The following is a 23,450-nucleotide window of genomic DNA, read 5'->3' on the forward strand; positions in this document are numbered from 1 at the left end:
CATTTGTCCTTGTTGAACCTCATCAGGTTCCTCTCTGCCCAACTTTTCAGCCTGTCCAGGTCACGCTGAATAGCAGCACAGCCTTCTGGTGTATCCCCCACTCCTCCCAGTTCGGTGTCATCAGCAAACTTGCTGATGGTACCTTCTAACTCTTCATCCAGGTCGTTGATTAAGAAGTTAAACAAGACTGGGCCCAGTACTGACCCCTGGGGGACACCACTAGTTACCAGCCTCCAACTAGACTCAGCGGTGCTGATGACAACCCTCTGACTTCTGCCGTTCAGCAAGTTCCCAATCCACCACACCGACCAGTCATCCAGCCCACAAATCCTGAGCTTCCCTAGGAGGATGTTGTGGGAGACAGTGTCGAAAGCCTTGCTGAAGTCAAGGTAGACAACATCCACGGCTCTCCCCTCATCTACCCAGCCAGTCATGCCATCGTAGAAAGCTATCAGATTGGTCAGGCATGATTTCCCCTTGGTGAATCCATGCTGACTACTCCTGATAACCTTCTTTTCTTCCACTTGCTTCATGATGGCCTCCAGGATAAGCTGCTCCATCACCTTTCCTGGGATGGAGGTGAGGCTGACCGGCCTGTAGTTCCCTGGGTCCTCCTTCTTGCCCTTTTTGAAGATTGGAGTGACATTGGCCTTTCTCCAGTCCTTGGGCACCTCTCCTGTCCTCCAGGACCTCTCAAAGATGATGGAGAGTGGCTCAGCAATGACATCCGCCAGCTCCCTCAGCACTCGTGGGTGCATTCCATCGGGGCCCATGGATTTGTGGACGTCCAGATCGCTTAAGCGATCCCTCACATAGTCCTCCTCGACCAAGGGAAAGTCGTCCTCTTTGTAGGCTTCTTCTCTTACCTCCGGGGCCTGGGATTCCTGAGGGCCAGTCTTAGCACTGAAGTCTGAAGCAAAGAAGGCATTCAGTAGCTCTGCCTTCTCCGCATCCTCCGTCACCAGGACACCCGCCTCATTCAGCAGCGGCCCCAAATTGTCCCTGGCCTTCCTTTTCCTTCTGATGCAGTTGAAGAAGCGCTTCTTGTTGTTTTTGACATCCCTTGCCAGCTTCAATTCCAGGTGGGCCTTGGCCTTCCTCGTCGCATCTCTGCACGCTCTGACCACATTCCTGTATTCTTCCCAAGTGGCCTGCCCCTCTTTCCACATTCCATGGACCTTTCTCTTCCACTTGAGCTCCGCTAGAAGCTCCTTGTTCAACTATGCGGGTCTCCTGCCTCCTTTGCTACATTTCTTTCTCAGGGGGATGCACTACTCCTGAGCGTGGAGGAAGTGATGTTTAAACAGTGACTAGCTCTCTTGGACCCCCCTGCCTTTGAGAGTCCTGGCCCATGGGATTCCTCCCAGTAGCTCCTTGAATAGGCCAAAATTAGCCCTCCTGAGGTCCAAGGTTTTGATCCTGCTTATCGCCCTGCTTCCTCCATGCAGGATCCTGAACTCGTCCATTTCATGGTCACTGCAGCCGAGTCTACCTCCGACCTTGACATCCTCCACCAGTCTCTCCTCTTTTGTTAATACAAGGTCCAGCAGCGCGCTTTTCCTTGTTGGTTCCTCCACCACTTGCATCAGAAAGTTATCATCAATGCTCTGTAGGAACCTCCTGGATTGTGCCTGCCTAGCTGTATGGTCTTTCCAGCTGATGTCAGGGTGGTTGGAGTCCCCCATGAGAATCAGGGCCTGTGACTGTGAGGCTGCTTGCAGCTGCCTGTAGAAGGCCTCATCAACCTCCTCCTCCTGGTCAGGTGGCCTGTAGTACACACCCACTGTAATGTCACCCTTATGAGCCTGTCCCTTAATTCTAACCCATAAGCTCTCAACTCGTTCTTCATCTGCCCCCAGGTCAAGCTCAATGCATTCCAGTTCCTCCTTCACATATAGAGCAACTCCACCACCTCTCCCTGTTGTCCTCTCTTTCCTAAAGAGTCTGTGGCCATCCATGACAGCATGCCAGTCACGCGAGTTGTCCCACCATGTTTCTGTGATGGCAACAAAGTCGTAGCCGTCCTGCTGTATAATGGCTTCCAGCTCCTCCTGTTTATTGCCCATGCTACGTGCATTGCTATAGACACACCTGAGCTGGGCTGTCAGTCTCACCCCTGACCCTGGCACGCCAAGCCTGGGCTCATCCCTAGTGAGCTGGGCGATGTCCCCTTCCCCCTTCGAACCTAGTTTAAAGCCCTCTCAATGAGCCCTGCCAGCTCGTGGCCAAGAATCCTTTTTCCCCTTTGAGATATCTGCACTCCGCCTGTCGCCAGCAGGCCCATTGCTGTGTATACCTCCCCGTGATCAAAGAAGCCAAAATTTGATATATGGCACCAGTCCCTGAGCCATTTGTTAACCAGGTCAGTTTTCTTGCCCCTTTCAGTGCTGTTCCCTGCCACTGATGGAATGGAGGAAAACACCACCTGCACCCCTGATGCCTCAACCAGTCACCCCAGTGCCCTGAAGTCCCTTTTGATGGCCTTCCATGCCTGTCTAGTACACGTTAAACAAAATAGTTTAACCACCTATCAAATGCAAAAACTGAATTGTTTTCCAGAGGAAATAATGAACAGATTAAAAAAAAAAAAATAAAAACACACCAAAAAATACAACAAAACAACACTGTAACTAAAATATCACTATCCAAATAATCCATATTCCTGTTTTTTTTTTCAGCAATGAAACAATAAAAGCATTGTTTTGTAAGGAAATGCTAGTAGCTGTAACATGAATTGTCAGAAATTATTCTCTGTGCAGAACTCTCTTCTTTTAAAATTTTCAGATAGGCTAGAGCAATGTTTGACTGATTGGATGCATGTCTAACAGTAACATTTGACTTAAAGCTTTATGCTGATTCATTTCTAAATTAGAAAATACCTTGTCCTCCCACTCTGTAGGGACATTAAGTTTTTAAAAAGTATATTAACATGAAAGTTTTGCCTGCGAAATATAAAATGTAAGTTATCTTCCTCTAGCCTTGTCATGTTCATAACATCCTACTAGAAGAATGTGAATAGATATGCTTTGCAGTACGTCAAGAAGAACAACTTAGTTTTGTCTTATCTCAAGAAATTAATTCAAATTGAAACTGAAAAAAACACCTTTTCTAGGCCTCATTTCTTCAAACCTTCATGCAATCTGAAGAATGCCTGATTCTGACAATTCCATGAACCAAGTAAATATAAAGCTGACATCTACATTTACATAAGTCAGTGTCAATATGGATCTGTGAGAAATAAGTTTTACATGCAGCTAAAGATCTGATAATGAAAGGTTGCTAAGAGTTCTTAGACACCTGAATTAATTTGTAACTTTCTAAATGTCAACAGTGTCACTGTCTTTCTGTGTTCAGATAGACGTAAGTATGATCTTTGTCATACTAGGTTGGAGGTGCTCGTTAACTTATAGATACAAGTGATAAGTAGGTAGTCTATGCTGGTTTGCCTTAAATTTCTAAGCAAAGTTACTTCATTGTACCATCATAAAGGTTATTTGCAGTTATTGAGCTCTGAGTTCATGCTTTCACCAAGGTGCGAAACTGAAAGGAATGGCTACAGTTCCCCTGAGCAAAACATGGAAAATCAGAGCTACAATTTGAAACACAGCAACATTCCCCTAGTATAATACTATACTGAAAGAAAAGAAGAATGTCTGCATCACAATAACCAGGTGTGATGGGACCACATACAAACTCTGTCGTGTCTTCAAAAAACAATTTTCAAGTATGATAAATTTCATCTTAGCAGGCAGGTTATTAGGAAAAAGGAATAGCAACTATCACTAGATAAGTACTATTTACTAGTACTAGTGATGACATGCTGTGTTTCTGGAGATCTTTAATGCCTGAAAATGCTTGTAGAGAAAATATTTTGAAACAGTTTGCAATCCACAAGACAGTAATGCACTAAGAGACAAAAGCATAATAATCTAAATTGATGAAAAACAAAGTGGAGTTATATCAGCTGCATATTAACTCTATTCTTCAGCAGTATAGAACAAAAAATCTGATGTGTTATAGGTGAAATATAGAAATGTGGGAGTCTTCTCAGAGGCAAGGATAAAATCTCAGTCTTTGTGCTGTACTTGCCATGTTGGTTGCCTTTTTCAATTCAGATACTAGGCTGCATCAGCAAGGAAAATGAGACTGAATCTTCTCAGAAAAAAAATAGCATGAGATCGTGTAATTCAAATCTGAATTAAGATTTTATAACCTTTGATCATGTATTCCTGACTGATACCTCCATTTTGCAATAGTAATGTTTGTAGTACAATTTTTATGAAGATAGTTTTACAGTATGTCATCTCTTAAGATATGGAGTGGTGAAAAGGAGTGACGATTATCTCATAGAGCTAACCTAGCTTCCAAGTGGCAGTTCGTTATTAGTGAGCTCCCAGCAAGATATAGTTGCTTCTGGCAAATGACGTGAAAAAGAAAAACATTTCCCTGGCTTGATATATGTTCAATTCCATACATTTTATTTTTCAATTTAAAATGTGGTGTATTAAGAATGATGTCTTGATGTAGGAAATCAGGGCATAAATGGATTATACTTTAATTACTACTTCTTTTGATATTTAGAGCAGTAAAGGAGTAAAATAAATCTTTTCTTACCTAGGAAAAAGAATTTGACTGACGTGCTGGTTAGGCTTCGAGCAAGCTGTTCTAGTGGAAGGTGCCCCTGCACATGGCAGGGGGGTGTAACTAGATGATCTTTAAGGTCCCTTTCAACCCAGATCATTCAATGATTATATGATTACTTTGCCACATATGTAAGTTCATCAGTTCCACAGTGGAACTCTGTAAGAGGTTTGTAATGTGAAGATACATCAGCTTCCTGCTGGTGTCAGGTTATCCCTGGACTGAGGCTGACCAACAAGATGCTGGAACTGCAACTGTAAAGATCCAACAGCCCCAAATTTTCATGTGCAGGAGTATTTTCCTCAGCCCTTTGTTCTGTTGCAAACATGCAAGCTATATTTTAAAAAACAGAGCTATTACACTGCATTTTTTTGAAGTGTGTTATATCATTTGTTGCCAGTGTAGTGCCTGACACCTGCATGTGATAATTTCAAGCATAAAAATATGTCTTAGAATCCATCCGTTTTAACTAACCTGAAATACCACTTCATCATCTGATCAAGAATAGTACTTACTACTTATGTAGTGCTTTTCTGTTTTGTAAGACTATACACACAGGATAATTTGGCTGCCAACATATGCAAACTAAATAATATATGAATTTCAATGGATTCTTATTGTATTATAAATAACTCTTGCCCAGGAAAGATTTTTTTCTTATGTTCTGACTACTGAGAATTGTATTTTACCACTGAACAGAAGATTAGCTGTCTGTGGTAGCCATAAATTTAGATTGAAATAGTGTAGAGATGGAGAAGATCTTACCAGTACAGGACTTATCTACTGAACAATACCAGTTTATTCTTGAAGTCAGTTTAAAAACTGCACATAGTGAAGCGTTTAACTCTTCTGGAGAGAGAGCTAATAAGTTTACTCAATATATTAGTTAGAAAAGACTATCTCTATATACAGTTTGAACTTCGTTTATATGAATTAATCCTTTTCTTCTCCATGAGTGGTTTGCTGTTGGTTTTTGTCTATTTCAGTTTTTCCAAAGTCTGCACTGAAATTGGTATCCATTACTATTACCTTATCCCCTTGGTTGTAAATAATAACCTTTTTCTTTCCACCTGACTCTCTCAATTTTAAATGCTTTCTACAGATCTATTCCCACTTGTAATGAGCACAGGACCTCTTGCAGGAACAATTACTACACTAAGAGCAATGTTTGTGTTATGATACTTCCCAATTATTTTTCTAAAAAATTTGATGGACTTTGGTTTCTATCTGATGTGTCAGACTGATTGCATTTTTGAATGCAGCCCTATGGTTAGAACTGTTAAATGCATGGATCTACCTCACTAGACAGAATCGCATTTAGAGCTGGAAGGATATTAATCACTATTTAGTCTTTGCTATTTCAAAATCAGACAAGCTCTATAATGCCAAAAATACTGCATAGCTTTGAGTGAGAAAGTCTAAATTTGAGTTATTGCATGCGTGCTGCAGAAGGTTGTATTTCTGCTGCTAAACCTCTTCCTGCCTCTCTACATTCTCTCACATAAGGAAGATTCCTACCATGTATTTTATGCACCTAATTTAGATGCAATTTAGAGTACAATCTAAGATCCTAAATTCCCAGCAAGGTCAATGGAACTACGCAGGCTCCTCCAGAGAGCAATTCAGGAAAGGTAAATTCTTAAATTTTAAAGCTAGATGATGTGAATGCCGCCAGCTGTGTATTCCTAAATTTCGAGGACAGCATGTACCAAATTTATTTCAGAGGTGCCTTTAGGACTTACTTGAAGCCTGTGAAAAACAGAAGGCAAACACCCAGGGAGCTCTGAATGAGCCATGCAATTTCAAAGGAACGATAATGAGTCAGAGATGCTTTTTACCTACACTGTACCTGCGTGAATGCAATTCAGGACAGCTATGGATGAAAATAGGTATCACTTTACGTTACCCACTGGTCTGTGTAGAATCAATTTATGATTTCAGGCCAGCTGAGTACACTAATTCCTGTGTCTCAGGAAGGGATTTGTCAAATCCTTTTTATTTGTCTCAAAAGAAAGCTAAAACCAAAAACCAATGACTGTAGTTAATGAGTCCAAGGCTAAACAGAAGACCTAAGTCTTCAGGTAGTTAGCATTACATGTATTTTTTCTTAGTCACACAAGGATAAATATGAATCATTTGAGAATATTTTTTTCAATTTCACTTAGTTACTCACACTGCTGATATTTCATATCTCTTCCCTTTTTTTCCTTCCAAGAATAGTTGCATGTATAAGTCATAAAACATGCGTTTGTGTGCATGCCTTGTGTGTGTGAGTGACCATACATACATGTAGGGCACAGACCAAAGCGGAAGTATTTGCGAGTTTGATTAACTCCATCTCTAGTGTTGTTGGCATTTTATCATGGACTAAAGTGTTTTCCTGAACAGATATTTTTTTCCCGAGTTTTTATGACTTTCAGTTGCAAAACTATGCATAAACAAGTCAACGAGATACTTCAAAATCTAAACTTAATCTACTCCTTTGCATTTTTTTTGATTTTTGGCGTATTTTATTTCCAAAAAAAAAGAATTCCACATCTTAAGTAATTTTATCGTATATATAATTCTCTACATTTGTCAGTGTGAAAAAATGTTGCTGCTGACTGTGCTTGTGTAAAAATATCAGATCCTGTAATTGTTAACTCGTAGGTGAACTGCAATATGATATTGTGATATTGGCTTATATTTCAAATTCTTATTAAACTAAAATAATTATCTGTTATCTTGCTTTCCAGAAGTTTTAGAATAAAAGTACTGAACCAACCTTGAACCATGTGAACAATTTCCTTAGTTATTGAGAGCACATTTAATTAAAAAATCCACTATCAGTCTTTCTTTTAATCTAATTTTGCTTGATGGGAAAATTACATACATTTCATGTTATTGCAGTGCGCTATAGTTCTTGTTGGAATATTTAATCTAAATGAGTCAAAATTTCCCAGAAAAATCATTAAATCCACTAGCTGGAATGATCTGTAAATGAAATGACTCACAGAAGAAGTCCAGCAACTTGTTAAATCCCCATTTAAGAGAAAGTGCATAATATTTTGCATTTTGCATTATGCCAGTTGGTACATCTCAGCTATATTTCTTGAGATTTCATGTGGTTCCCTGTGTTTGGCTTCAATGCAGCAACTGCTTTTCAATTCTTCACTATTCAGGTCTAGAAAAATTCAAAAAAAACAAATGTAATCTGTTTTGTATAAATACAGCTTCTCTTTTCCCATTTTGAATGTTTCATAGATTTACTTTCGCAAAATCTGCAGTTGTCCCAGTGTCTAAATAATTAAGTCCATACAGAATTGTTTTCTTTAGGAGAAGAAATTCTAATTAAAACTGAGGTATGTCTCTGGTCTAGTACATGGCTTATCTAGGCCATAGATTAGCCAGACCATGAACTTGTTACTCCTCGTAGTACAGTTGGGGAGGGAGAGATAATACAGCAGTAGAGAGAATCAATTAAGGAACTGCTCAAATAAACTGAACTACTATCTGTGATTTGACTGGATAAGTCTGAGCTGGTGGCATATGTCACTGTGAGGCTACTTTCTACCATGCTTGAACGGTGGGAACTGCAATTACTGGGGAAAAAAAAAAATAAAATTAGAACACCAGATTTCCGAAGAAGGCAAGAGGCTAGCTATTTCTCTTCGGTCCCTGGAAAAAATGAGGGAGCAAGTATTAGGAACTAAGTCCATCTCCAGGAATAGGAAAAACAAGAAAATGATTGGGACCAGACAGAATGAACAATCAAAAGCAAACCTCTGTAACCTTACTGCTTTTTCCAATGACTGTCTTATCGAATGTAGATTTCAGTAGATTTGAGCAGCAGATTTTTTTTCGCTTTGTGTTGTAGCAAAATTTTTGAAACGGTCTCCCATAGTATCCTTGTAGCCTGACTGAGAATACAGGGACTGAATGGGGTACTACAAAATGGGTGGAGAACTAATTGAACCAACAGTCTCTGAGGGTAGTGTTTCATGATTCAAATGAGGATGAATACTGAGGCCAGTACTATCCAACTACTGTCAGTGACTTGGATAACAGATTGGGATGCAGCCTCAGCAAGTATGAGGATGACACCAAATGACTGGAGAACAGTTGATGTGCTGGGTTGCAGTATTGCTAGACAGAGAGACCTCAAGAATTCGGAGGAGTGGGCCTACAGCAAGCTCAGAAAGTTCAACAGACAGATACGGAATCCTGCACTCTTCGTAGAATAATGCCATTCACGAGTACTGGCTTGGAACTGAGTATAAAGAAGCTTTACAGAAAGCAACCTAGATGACCTAATGGAGAAGCTGAACAAGAGTTGAAAGTGTGGCCTTGCAGTAAAGAAGATCATAGGCTGGACTGCAAGAGCTGCAATGTGGTTGGCGTGTCAGGTTTATTATCTGCTTTTCACCACTCGTGGAGAAATGTATGTAGTTTTTGTGTCCTCCACCATACAAGAAAGATACTGGAAACTGAAGCAAGTCTCAGGGAAGGGTCCATTAAGCGACTAGGAACTGGAGTATGTGAAAAGCAAGGAGAGGCTGAGTGAGGCTGGAGAAAAGAGAATGGTAAAGGGGATCACATTACTATTTTGGATTGAGAACAGTGAAGTAAATTATTCCATGAGACATCTGAAGGAGAAACATATGCTTTCAGTGTCCTTGTTACTCTCTGTTACCATATTCCCTGTCAGGGGAAGAGTAGCTGTATACGAAGTTGGATGTGAAAAGCTGATATTCATACTTTCTTCCGCAAATTTACAGAACAATATCCCATCTCCTAAAAGACATCAGCAATCCTACAATTAAGATTGTTATAATAATCCTATATGTATGAAAAAAGAAATCGAGTGTTTTTCCCTTCTAGTGTTTCAGAAGAGCCATTAAGTGTAAATGAAACATACTCTCTAGCATCATTAAAAAGGCTTTAGTAGAACGGAGATTCAATCCCAAACAAGCTAAGTTACAAGCAAGCCTAATGTTGATGGATACAGCCTATGTGAAACAGAACATCACACACTCCCCCATTCTAGCAGCGGTCATGAGCCTCAGGTCCCTGTCCTCATGTCCTAACATGAGGGCTGAACATCGTTTCAGATGAAATTATTACCAGTTGTAATTAGTCAGTGTCACAAAAAAAATGACCTTTTTTCTTCTCTTTAATCAGTAAAGAGAAATAGTTTCACGCTCAGCAGCTCTGTTTTCAAACAGAATGCAGAATCTAGGGAGAATAAAATCATTACTTGCCTGCCTTAGTGCCAAAAGTGCTATTGCCCTGGACTAATGTCTTCCGTATTGTTTAACAGCAGCTGCTATAACTGAGGAGGAAACAGTGCTGGTAGACATTCTTTCCTTTCCATGCCTTTGTAGAGCTGGAGGAGGTGACTATTTCAAGTGTACTGACCAATATAGCAATATAAAGAAGAGTTTATTATAATTTTGGCATGAATATGAATTTATGAGCACAGAAAAGGCATTAATATATCAGTTTAGCTAAGAATCAGTTGAAGATTAAAGTTTATTTTTTTTAAAGAGTAAACTCAAATAAAAACACTTTTTATGATTCATTACTAAGAGCCAATAATAAGTAAACATGAATTTAGTTGTACAAAATGGAGCTGAATGTTAGGAAATATTTGAACATAACAAAATATACTTAGCTGGAGATAATTTTTTTTTCAAGAAGTCTGTGTAGAAAGCTGCTTTCTATATTGCAGTCTTTAAGTTAGACTGGAAAAAATTCTGTGAAACATAAACATAAGTATAAATATAAGTATAAACATAAATACAAGTATAAATATAAATATAGGCCTAAATGCAAATGAGCTAATATAGCTAAGTGGGACATATATACATATATGCAATATCTTGGTGTTTCTTCTCTTGAAGGCAATAGACTGACTGTGAGACCACAGAATTTACTTATGTTTTCTTTATTTTTTAAAAAATTAGGTGGGTTTTTTTTTTAATTTGATTAGTCTTAGGATCTGTCAACTAATATCTGAAGACCTACTAGTGAGAAATCAGTTATTTGTTGGATGCATGTAATAGCAAGGGCTATGTTTGTTCTAAGAAGATAACAACACCAGGACTTGCAAATGAGCATGAAACTTTAGCATCTCTCCTGTTAAATCATTAGAACAATATCTAGACATGTTTTTGGCTAAGATTCTCCAAGACAGTTTCCAAGAATGGTTCACGTTACCTTGAACCAGTATTGAACATGGTAGGCACCTTGCTAGCAGCTGTGCTGGTCTGGAGGGCAAGAGATTTTCGTTTAGTGGATATGCTTTGTGCTGGTTGGCCCCTGCCAGAGAATGGTAGCAACTATGTTTAATTTATTGTTAGACATCTACTTACAAAGTCCGAAGCAAATCATGAATAAGAGAAATCAGAACTCTATAATGAAATAATAGTATGGGTCTGAGAGCTATAGACCTTTTAATTCACACCTCTCTGAGGAAAAAGGCAACCTTACTAAGGGAAAGTGGAAAAAAATATCCATGCTATATTTGTCAGTTTTCTAGCAATTAAAAGGAATGATTTGTAATTTCAGAAATTTGCTATTTATGTTTCTTCTTTACATTCTTCTGACAAATTTGTCATTTCTACAACAGAATCTGCAGCAATTATACATATGAAAGTTTAAACTATTTGAACATCACTTCACCCTAAAGAAACAAGAATAGATATCACCTGTAGTTTTTACACCTCAGAACTTTTTCTGTACAGTGTGGTATTTGACTCTAATATATTGTTTATTGAAAGCAAGGATGAAATTTTGTTTTACTATGAGCATTCTTGTAAATGTTGGCAAGGTTTGTAAGAATATATGTTTCTAATGGGTTGTTCTTTTATTGTAGCTGGTCACTGTGGTTCTCCGGATCCAATTGTAAATGGTCATATTAGTGGAGATGGTTTCAGTTATCGTGATACCGTAGTCTACCAGTGTAACCCTGGCTTTCGACTTGTTGGTACATCTGTCAGAATTTGCCTACAGGATCATAGGTGGTCTGGACAAACTCCTGTCTGTGTCCGTAAGTACCGTTAATTTTTGACTGAACTATTACTAGTATTTTAAATAGCGTTGAACATTAACCTTGGATTGGATGTTTGTAAGTGTTTGAATGAGGTGCTCAGACCAGATATTTATTGGACCTATTTTCAGTTACAAGGGTTATTATGATAATCTAATCCAGTTTCTAGCCTAGAACAGACTGAATAAATATATCCAGTAATTTCTGATTTCTGTTGTTTCAGAAACAGAATGACAGGTATTCAAGTGGGTTGAACAGCAGGGTGCAACTGTATAACTTCATTTATCTCTTTCTGTCTTTCTCCAGGCATAATTTCTATGTCAAGCGTGGGCTTACTGAGCCTCTCCCCTATTTTTTCACCAGGAATACCAATATCCCGTGGTCTATTTTCATTGTTTGGTGGGTAAAGATGGAATATTGTTCATCTGTGCAGTTTTGATGATGACTGCCCATTTTTCCAAATTGGCCTCCTAATATTTACCTATACATGTCCAGGAATGATATGGAATTACATCACATCTGTTAGAAAAAAAAGTTAACTTTTTTTATATCCTATAGTAGGATTTTTTTTACTATTAATTCACCTGCTTTTGAATATCCCATGATTAATTGCTGGAATTGTTGAGTCTTTTCTGCTCTAATTCCTTCCTCATTTGCGTGGCAGGTTTTCTGACATTTTCTGAACCATCAGCCATTTAATCAGAGTCAAGTCTGATTTCTCTGCTTTTTGTTTTACCACTTTTTTGTGTAGTTTTTTTATTATTCTTTTTTGGTCTTAGTAAGGCTCCCCATTTATATACAATTTTTGTTATTTTTAATGGAGCATTTATATAAATTACTTCAATTTTTTAATTTTTTAAGTTGTCTGCAATTCAGGCAGAAGTATTTTTGTGTATACAGAGATAGTCACTGAGATGATCAGCTTTTCTAATCAACCCATGTTAGTATCTTTTTTTCATTTCTGAGAAAATATTTTAGTGGTGAGTCATTAGATTTCAAAATGTTCACTGTTTTCTTTCTCAGTGGTAAAATGAAAATTTCTACCTGTATACAGCTGCAGGAAATATCTGCCAAATGTCATTGTACTTTTGAAATCCTATTTATATCTTCAAGTGATTTATATTCATCAAAGGAGAAATGCCACCAGCTAACATTATTGCTTTTAGTTGATTAATTTTACCGTGCAGTGAATAAAATCCCTTCAAAAGAAAGGGGCAAAGCTGAAGGGGTGTGGGAGGCTGTTTCTTCATAAACTGGTGTTATCATTACTGTTGCGAGAAGAACTGGCAGCAATTTCTGTCATTATATGTTGCCTAATACTTTCCATTACAGCATGGTTTTCTTTTGCGTATAAGTCTGCCAGACTAAAGATCCATACAAGATGATTTTTTTTATGTCAGCATCCAAGCTTCAGATTTTTTTCCTACTTTTATCTATTTATTTATTTATTTATTAAAAATTCTTGTAAAAATGACTCTGTTATTTCTGAGAAGGAAAGTGAAAACATACTGTTTACTAGTGCTAGAAATGTGCTCCCTAATGGGATACTGAAATGGTCTTCTGACTGAGCAGTGTGGATCAGGAACTAGAAATATGTCACAGGTACCGTAAAAAAGCTGTGGGCTGTGCCCCTGCAAATTTACCACGAATTGGTCTGTATTTTGTGAGATTTTTAGAGAAGATCACGCATTGTTCTATATTTCTAATGGACTTTGAAAGTAATTTCAGAGTTGTAAGCAGCAGACATTGTAATGTTCTAAATATATTATCTAAAGAATTACTCAGAGTACTCCACCCACAACCACTTCTGCTTCTTAGTTTCGTATGAAAGTCAGCCTCCTTCATCTTGCACAATTTTTAACACACAATTGTTTTCCTGTCCTTTTATTGGGTCACCAGTTGGACCACACTTTAGCCAAACATTTTCACTTGATGATTGTTGAGAGTTAACATCAAATGTAAAGATGTCTGATTAGTTTGTTTTGACTAACAGCACAACAAAAATCAGGAGACTAACCTTCTTAACTGAAAGTATATACTATATTAATAATGACAAAAATAGGCTTAGTGGTGTAACTGGGTGCTCAGACTGGATTTTTCTTTTTTGTCCAAGTACTGTCCGTACTACCGTTATTTCTTCTGTGTTATGTATTTTCGGTGGTGAGGTGGAAGTTTCCAGGGTCTAAGAAAGATACTGCATTAAAGACTGGAGTATATATTTGAGAGTTATATTACATTGTGTTGATCACTTTGCAATATAATAGGCAAATGTGCAATTCCTTAGTGAGTACTGATTTCAGACATGCCAAGTGGATCTATTTTCCTATGACATATTTAGGACAAAATAGGTATGTGGATACACATGCATATGTGTGCATGCACGATTAGGGCAGTTATTTATGTTAGGATGAAGAAGGGAATTTGTAATTCACCATTTAGATGACATAAAAACAACAGTAGTAACCTTTATTTGAAATGTCTTGAATACTGCTTAGGTAAACAATATTTAAATAATTGTGTAAAAGCCTAGTGGTGATTCAAAACACTAAAATGACAAAATTATCTACTTTGCGCTTTATTTTTAAAAAAGAGATGCTTTTAAATACTTGCTACTGTGCGAATCCAACTAATGCAGTGTTGACCAGTCAACAGGTCAATAATATCTTGTAACTGTAATGGAGCAGTGGCAGAAGTAGATGCAGTGATTAAGATCTCAGCGTCCGAGATCTTTAGTTTCTGGAAGGTGTTAAAAAGCCAGCAACCTGTCAAGAGTAATGAGGTCTAAACAGGAATTGGCTGACTAAGGTATGCTTTTGTTGAAAAGGGCAACTGAACTGAATTATCCTTCATTATCAGAGTTTTTACATGGGACCTAAATATTAGGTTGTTAAAACCTATGGCATATAATTTGTTCAGGAAGCTGCAGAAAGTTTGAGGTCATAGCATGTTTTTAATTTGATACGTTTTTATGTAAGAATTATGTTAACTGATTTAGTATGAACCTGGAAGTTGCTTTATTTGTTGAATTTCATCACCTGTAACAGTTTCAAAATTTAACAACAGAGCTAGATAAAATTGATCCTGTGCATGTATTAAGATTTTATTCTGATGTTTAGGAGTTCATCTTCAAATGCTGAAAATGAGAAGATGCAGAAAGGATTCAAGTGATTTAAATAGATTTATTTACACAATTTAAGGGCTAAATACATAAGTCTGTATACATGAAGGTATCCTATTTAAATTCCAAAGTTCAGGTACTATTGAAAATACTGTTTTACGGTTGAATTTCAGGATAAAATAAAGAGAAACACATTTAAATTATTTTTCACTTGTCTCTTCAATTAAAAATGAAAACCAAACCACAGAGGAATAAAACAAAAGAGAAACCTATGTAGAGGATATTTATTCGAGTACATCACCAGCACAATGTTGAGAAGTTTTGTGTGTGTGTGTGTGTATACATTCTGATTTTCTATTATCAGTATGTATGCTTTTCTATATTTTTCTATATTATTTGAATGTCTTGTTTTGAAAGCTAGTGCTTGACCATAATAAGTGCATTTCATAAATGTCACTTAAGCATAATCAACACCCATAATATACATAATGGGAAAGATTTACTCCCAACCATTATTTCTCTATTGCCATAAGAAAATTTGATTAAAAGGATCGCTATTTCAACAAAGCATGTCAAGAACATTGGAATAGGAATGCTTCAGAACTCCAGAATGCTCTGAAGCAGTACATCAGATTCAATTTGGTCCTACTACATTTTGATCCTTGCAGGGAATTTTTTTTTTTACTTGCATTAGTAGGAAATATAGTGATCTTTCTACATTTTTTAAGGTCTAATACATATCAGATGGGTGTCAAAATGCATATACAAATATAATTATTCATATTAAAACTTTCAACATTAAGTGAAAAGTAGATTCTTAAAGTTTTATTGAAAAACTAAGATTTTTGTCCTGGCAGTTAAGATTTCTGAATAAATATATCCTATTTTTTCTTAAATTTCTTCTATAAATATAAAAGACAAATTCAGAAGGAGAAAGAGCTCCAACCTCCAAGTGATTCCATGGAACAGTAACTTCAAATTAGATGCTAGCCTGCCTATTTTTCTTTTGACAGCAATCACATGTGGACATCCTGGGAATCCAGCTCATGGAATGACTAATGGCACTGAGTTCAATTTAAATGATGTTGTAAATTTTACTTGCAACACTGGATACTTACTTCAGGGTGCTTCTCGAGCACAGTGCCGAAGCAATGGGCAGTGGAGTAGCCCTTTACCCAACTGCCGAGGTAAGAAACTTTCTCATACATTTTCTGCTCTCTAAGGATTTATTTCTGCCATGATTCTTTACTCTGCCTTCAAAATATTGGAATATAATTCAGGAACCTGATCTTTAGGAACTTATTACCACCTTTATTTGAGTTTTTGCATTTCTATATTGGAAAATGGAGTTAGGGAGAAGTATTGGGGAAGCCTAGTCTTTTCAGTATTTTACCTCAAAGTTCTCAGACTGCTATCTCTAGCATTTAATTTATAGACATATAAAGTGTAGTTTGTATCACAAAAGTTATATTGCATGAATAAATCATAGTTGGCCATCTAGACTGAATTAGGTGTACTAGAGTACAGTTTCCATAAATGGTCTGTTGCTCCTATTGAAACATAGTTATGAAAAAGAATATTCTGGCATCAGAACACTATTAATTCTTCTGTATTTCCTAGCAATACTTGAGAGATGTTCCTAACTTTTGTACACATGAAGCCTGACTTTTCTTTACCCAGAAAAAAATGATAAAGCAAGATTTAAATCCGACAGGGTTTTTTTGTGAAGACGTATCTGAACTTGGTTACTGTTATGCTCTGGGTAATATGGAGATGTTTGAGAGATGAGAATGAAGCAAGGGTTTGTGTTATGAAGAAACCTCTGTGTCAAATGTACATATTAGGGAAGGACAAAAAGAAACCGCTTTAAAATAAAGCCCAAAGTTCTCAGACTTCGTTGTATCCTTATCATTTATTTATCCACATGCCAGTACAGTAATTAAGATTAAAAGCAAGACAAGTCTCTCAAGTTACCCTATTTTCACCCTTTCTGTTCATGTCCATTGTTTTTATTTATTTTCTTCAACCTTCAGCTATTGTTGCAGACTATGGAACTAATATAAAATCTTTGATCGATTCCATCAAGATCTTTATCAGACCACTAAAATCTGTTCACTGGTGTATTGTTTTTCTGTTGTATGCCCCAAAATAGCTTGTAGCGGTGTAGTACATGCTTTCTCAATGCTGAATCCAATAAGATGCTGACAATATCGAATGATATTGTGAAATGTTTTCTTCTGAATCACTGAGGCAGATTAAATATCTTCTGGCTATAAAATAGATGCAAATTGTCAGAGATGTGAAAGGCAGGACATGAGGTGAATCATGTAAGATATACTGAAAGATCTCAAAAGTCTGGAGAGAAGTTTTTGAGATACTGTGTACCCTTCAGTGCTCTTTTTGTGAAGGCTCCAGAAGGAAATGTATTTTAATGGCTCAAATTTAAAAATGTTGTTCCTGGTCATATTCCCTTTTCAAAGATGGAATTGACTGAGTTCATTTATAACTTTTAACAATAGCACTACTTTCCAAATGTGTAAACCAAAAACAAATAATAAATGCTTAGTCTCTGAAAAGAACCAGATGATTTTGCCTGGTATGGAACATGCAAAGAAATAGAACGCAAAGATCAGTCAATCAATCGATTGATCAATTGATCTGTCTATACATGTATGCATATATATAGAAAAAAAATATATATTATACCTAAGATAGATTTTTGAGTGTTGAAGTGGATTTGGCAAGGCTGGCAAGATTTTTTTTCTGTGACATAATTTTGCAAACCTTTGCTAAATCATGCATACTCTGAAAGAAATATCACACAAGTCACTAAGATTTTTCCATACACTGATGATCCTTTCAGTTCTTTTGCATGGATTATATCTCATACGTGAATGTTGACTACAAAATTAAAAAGCTAAAAATTACTTTATAAATTAAAATTCATGATTTTTTAAATCATCCGATCTTCCACTATTCAGAATACAAGTCTGGAATACTATTGTCCTCTCTGATTAGACAAGTCCAAGTTAGATAGCTAGTTGACAAGTGGGTTAATAGTAAAGCATATAAAATAATTTATCCAGAAATGCAATGACTAGTAAGCTTTTCTTGAGTATTTTCTTTCACTGGAAAAATGATCACTGAAGTGTTAAATCACTGTAAGTACTATGCTTTTCGTCCTTTGTAACTTGTCTTTAATGTGCTAAAGGAAATTGCAGTCAGCAAAGTTGTGCTAAGGATACTAATATTGAGACTAAAAATTATGTAATAAGTTAAGTTCAGCTATTGGTAGCTTTATTATCTCCACCTGTTTGTTTATTAAAAATCATATTGTATTACGATGGTTGTTACCAAGAATAATAATTATCTTTGGTGATTAGCTCATCATATTGTTTCAGAGATAGCTGATGCAATTTCAAGCTCGGTGTGTGTGGAATTAGATTTTTATTCTCATTAAAACAATACAGAGATGGCAATTCCCTCAGTCACTACTCTCAGAATTTGTTCAAGTGAATTAATTAGTGTAACAACGTAATTATTGGAACAGAGAAACAGGAATTAGAAAACTGTTCCTATTTAGGCTTGTGTACTTTTGTTTTTCCCTTTTATATGGTTTTATATTGCCAGAATTCAATGAACAAACTCTTCTATCTCATCTGTGAGGAATTTAAGTAAGGTTTTATTTAGTGAAAATGTACATTTTTTCATGTATGCTATAGATGCAGTCCATATCTGCTCTCTTTGACTTACAGAGGCAGAGATTGCTTGGTTTTACTGAAGTTCAACCCCATTTATTTGCTGAGTTACTCAGCTATTTACGTTGAACTCAACTACATTTATTAAAAGGAAAACAAGTGAAAGTGAAAGAGGAAAATAAGGACTTTTATGAAAAATAATGCTAAGGTTGAGAAGATTTAGAAAATAAGAAAAGAAGAATTAGGAGCCTTACAGTTACTTCAACATTATTTCAGTGGTGTCTCCTGACTACTTTCATTGTCCTTTTTTAATTCATTACAGGAATTTGATTTTGATCTAGACCATTTTATGGTCTGAAATCTTGTTTAGGGAGGTTGATTTTCTGAAAGTAGTAAGTATTATAGATGCAACTCTGCCAAGATCCATTCACTTCATAATGGCGAACTCCTATCAGAATGGAGTGGCCCAGAGTTCTCTCAGTTAAGTATCTACAATTTTGTCTATTCTTACGGAAGTTGGACTTCTGCCTTTCTCTCAGTGCTTTTTTTACTTCATTGTCCTCTTCACTTAGTACTTCTTTCTTTATAGCAACAGGCATTTTTCAGTGACTCACTCGTACCTCTTCCATCATGAACTATGAGGACTCACCTGATCTTGTCGCCTACTGCTTGTCTGTTGACTCACTGTATGTCTATACTGCAAAACACAGAGCTGTTTAGGAACTCTAAATAATAAAGATTTAAATGTTATTGAAATCAGTGCAACTTAAGTATTTATACAACTACATCTTGAAATAGTGGTCAATATAGGGAATGTATAATTAATTGTTTTTCTATACTGGAATGTTTGTTAGTGTATGATTTGGGAGAATGTAAGCTCAAGTTAAAAGAGGGAACTAGATTCTTTTGTGTCTTATGCATCAGCAAGAATTTTATTTAAAATACAATTAAAACTGTAAGTATTATTCAAATGTCACCACTTTTGTTTTAGAAACTACAAAATTGAAGATGTACAAGTAAAGAACCACAGCTGGGTCTCAGAACCTTGCTTGACCGTACGAAACTCACAGTCAGTGGCAGAAAAAGAGATGGTCAGACTAACAGAGAGGTGTTGAGGTGTGATCAGCCTTGAGCTCCAGGTTGATATTTAAAGTGTTTGAAAAAGAGGTCATAAAGATTTGAGTTCCTTTAAGAAATCCTACATTTTGGTTCTGTAGAGGAATATACTATCTGAAGTATCAATAACTCTTGTAAATGTATTTGTGCACCAGAAGACATTTAGTTGTAGTGCAAAAAGAATAGTCAATATCAACTTAATCATATCAGTGTTAGAGTATTTCTGTAGCAATGACCTACTACATGCATCTCTGATCAAGAAATTTGGGAGATTTTATTTCAATTATATGAAATTTTAAAATGTTATATTAATTGTTGTCCTGTTTTGGCTTGGATAGAGTTAATTTTCCTGCCAGCTGCTGTGTTTTGGATTTAGTACAAGAAGAATGTTGATAACACTGAGGTTTTCAGATTTTTCTATGAAATCAAGTACTTTTTTCCAGTTTTTTTTTTCCAGCTAATGAGCAGGTGTGCAGGAGCTGGGAGGGCGTGTAGTCAGACAGCTAGCCCAAGCTGGCCAATGGAAATATTCCAAATCATAGGATATCATGTTGAGTTTATAAATGGAGGCTGACTGGGGGACAGGAATCTCTTATTTTTTCTGTTTGAATCCTCTCTTGGCCCGGAGTTCGAACTTTTCTGGGAGTTCAGTCTTTATTTATGAGCTTCACAAGTTATGTGAAATTTGCGTGTTTGGCAAAATCCGTAAAATTCATGAGCTTTGGGAACCTTCAGGTTCAACAATCGCTGCTTGGGGACTGGTTGAGAATCGGTCATTCATTGGTGAGAAAATTGTATTGTATGTAGTATGTTTTGCATATTCATTAGTATTAGTATTAGTATTTATTTTGTGCTTTTATTAAACTGTCTTTATCTCAACCCACGAGTTTTACTTTTTGTCCATTTCTCCTCCCTATCCCACTGATGAAAAAGGGGAGGGATGAGCGAGCGGCTGTCTAGTGCTTAGTTGCCAGCTTCCAGGTTAAGCCATGATAATTGGCTTGATAATTGGTATTGTTTCATATTACAGGTTAGTGTGTTGGGTTGACCTTGCAGTCAGTATGAAGCGGTTTCTCTCTGCTGTTCCTTCTTTCTTGATCTTTTTCTCTTCTCTGGTGTGGGTCCTCCACTCTTTGCAATTCCTTCAGGAATATCTGTCTGCTCTGTTGTGGATCCTCCATTGGCTGCAGTGAATATCCACTTCACCATGGACTGCCTCCTCCACTAACATCAGTGTGTCCTCTATTGTTTCTCATTAATTTTTCTAAGCCCTCCTTTTCTCTCTGTGGCATTTTCTGCCCCTTCCTAAGTAGTTTTTCACAGAAACACAAACTTACCTCATGGACTCAACTGTGGTTTGAGGAGAGACTGGTGTGGTACAGCCTAGAGAAGGCTCAGGGGAACCTTATCAGTGCTTATCTAATGGATGGTGTAAGAAAAGGTCAGACTTCTCAGTGGTGCCCAGCAATAGGACAACAGGCAAAGGGCACAAACTGAAACGTAAGAAAAGCTTTTTAACTGTGAGGGTTATCAAACACCTAAACAGATTGCCCAGAGAGGTTGAGGAGTCTCCATTCTTAGAGGTATTCAAAACCTGACTGGGCAGAGCCCTGAGCAGATTGCTTTAGCTGTCCTTTCCAGCTTCAACTATTCCGTGATTCTGTATAATTTATGACTAAAGACTTTGACAGATGCATTTGGAGAATCTTGCTGAGATGGTATGTGATGTCTCACGACCTATTTTTATGCTGATCCCGCTGTTTTAGGCTACTGCATGATACAGAGTTAACAAAAATAAGTAAACTGCAAGCTTTTCACATTAAAACACAGTCTCACAGACTAAGGTAATATGGAACCAAATTATGAGACTGTAACCTAGGTCATCTGATCTAGGGTAACTAGATAGGTAACTCAGGTAACTTCTTAACTGTCTCTGCGTGACTCTTCAGCAGTCTAAAAGCACTTAAAGATACATGTAAGTAGAGTGGATACAATTATGGTCCCCATATTTGATGAATACAGAACAAAAGGAAAGAAACTTCGACGAACAAAAATTTATTCCACATATTGATTAAATACTATAAGAGATTATCTACATCCTAAGGTCCTGAAACCCTACTGTTTGTAGCCTGCAAGCATAAAAGATTATGCTTAACTTGACACTGTTAAGAACGCTAGCTGAAGAATCCTATTTACCACTGCTCACAAGGAGTTTAGGAATTCACTGTGAAACAAAAACTTCTCATACTCCATCAAAAGAATGAAAAGAGAAGTACAGATCAGTCTGGTTCAGACCTCCTTATTGGCTAGGCATGTTGCCACAGAACACTTCTCTGAGTTCGCCTACCTAATTAAATTCCGCCTGTTTATCTTTTTGCAAAGGAGTCTTCTCTACTATAAGCTACCTCCCTATAACCACATAGCATAATTACATTTACATCACTTCACTGAGAGAAGAATTTGATATACCAGTTAAGATTTTTACTTCAGTAAGTACTATATTTTTGGACCATATACTGTGAAAATTGCTGTAACATTTTTTATGATAATTATTCTTTTTTATATATAATTTAGATATAGTTTTGATGAAAGGATGAATCTGCATAGCTCAAAATGATTAGAGATACTTTTTGCCAAAAAGCCTTAGATAAATCTTGAATTACCTTATTTACATGAAAGAAGAGCAAAAATTCATTATTGATTCGATTTAAGAAACAATGAAGTGCATTTCAATGATAAAATCATGCTGAAATGGTAATTTTATATCCATGATTTAAAAAAAAAATCAAAATTCTTCCAACTAAATGGCTTGTCTCAAATTTATGCTTCATGAATTGATTAGAAGTTACCTGAAGCAAGTAGTAACACTTCTGGCATATGCCTTTCCTTATAAAATTGCCTTTTATGTAAAGGGCAAAAAACATTTGTATTAAAATTCATTGTTGGTGATGAATTATCAATTCATGTACAAAGAAAGTAAATCTTCCAGGTCCTGATATATACAGCTGGGAAGGGATTGATGTTTCTGGCAAACCCGTGTGATTTAATTCAACAGAGATTTTATGTATGACCTTTCTTTTAAACTTCAGTTGAGTTCACTGGAGTCAATAATGAACTTAGATTCACTTCACCGAGAATCTACATGCAGTTACTACCAAATATAGAACACTGCTTGAAGCTATGGCAGAAGATTATTTTATTTTATTATTTTTTTTTACTTTTCAAGTGAGCTGTTACACATGCATGGGAAACATTGATACTTTCTGAAAATAAAGCTGGACAGTTCTCAGGCACTCTTCTGCAGTGATACATTGCTTCTATCTATTGTGGCATAAATAGGTTAAGTAAGAAGTCACTGTCAGGAAATTTACCAAAGAAATAGTATGAATTTTTTTGTCCGACAAAAAAAGTAGTGCACACAGAAGATCATAGGTGCTACTCTAGAGGCACATGACAAAAACCTGTGTGAAACAAATTACTTAAATATGTTTATATATCAGAACTGCACTGAAAGCACTGAACTGCTTTACAGAAGTGTTTCCCCCCTACTTCAAAATGAAGTTATTCTGATAATTTACTGGTTATTTTATTGATGATAGACACAATACATCAGTTTGCCACTGTTCTGGCAACCTGTTTTGGCACAGCAAGTAAAAACTTTAATCCCTTAAAATGAATACATTTTTTGATACTGGATTTTGGATCTGTCTGCTCAGGTAACATAACCATTAAAACACCTATGCCTTGGAAAAACTTGTGTTCCTACTGTTTTTTTGACAAGTAAAAAAATGGATTGTTGTGATATTGGGATAGTTTCTGAGATTAAAACCCAACTTCTTTTGAATTA

At 36.7% G+C, this 23,450-nt stretch overlaps 1 protein-coding gene across 1 annotated transcript in view; it reads left to right on the forward strand.

The window, feature by feature from the left end:
- The window catches only part of CSMD1 (CUB and Sushi multiple domains 1), a 1,295,699-nt gene that overhangs the window by 1,210,227 nt on the left and 62,022 nt on the right, over window positions 1–23,450 (forward strand). The window contains exons 53-54 of the mRNA XM_075445037.1: window positions 11,498–11,671; window positions 15,803–15,976. Of these exons, the coding sequence (XP_075301152.1) occupies window positions 11,498–11,671; window positions 15,803–15,976 (348 nt within the window). The remainder of the gene's footprint in view (window positions 1–11,497; window positions 11,672–15,802; window positions 15,977–23,450) is intronic.

This window comes from Opisthocomus hoazin, chromosome 2, assembly GCF_030867145.1.
Source record: "Opisthocomus hoazin isolate bOpiHoa1 chromosome 2, bOpiHoa1.hap1, whole genome shotgun sequence".
NCBI lineage: Eukaryota > Metazoa > Chordata > Aves > Opisthocomiformes > Opisthocomidae > Opisthocomus > Opisthocomus hoazin.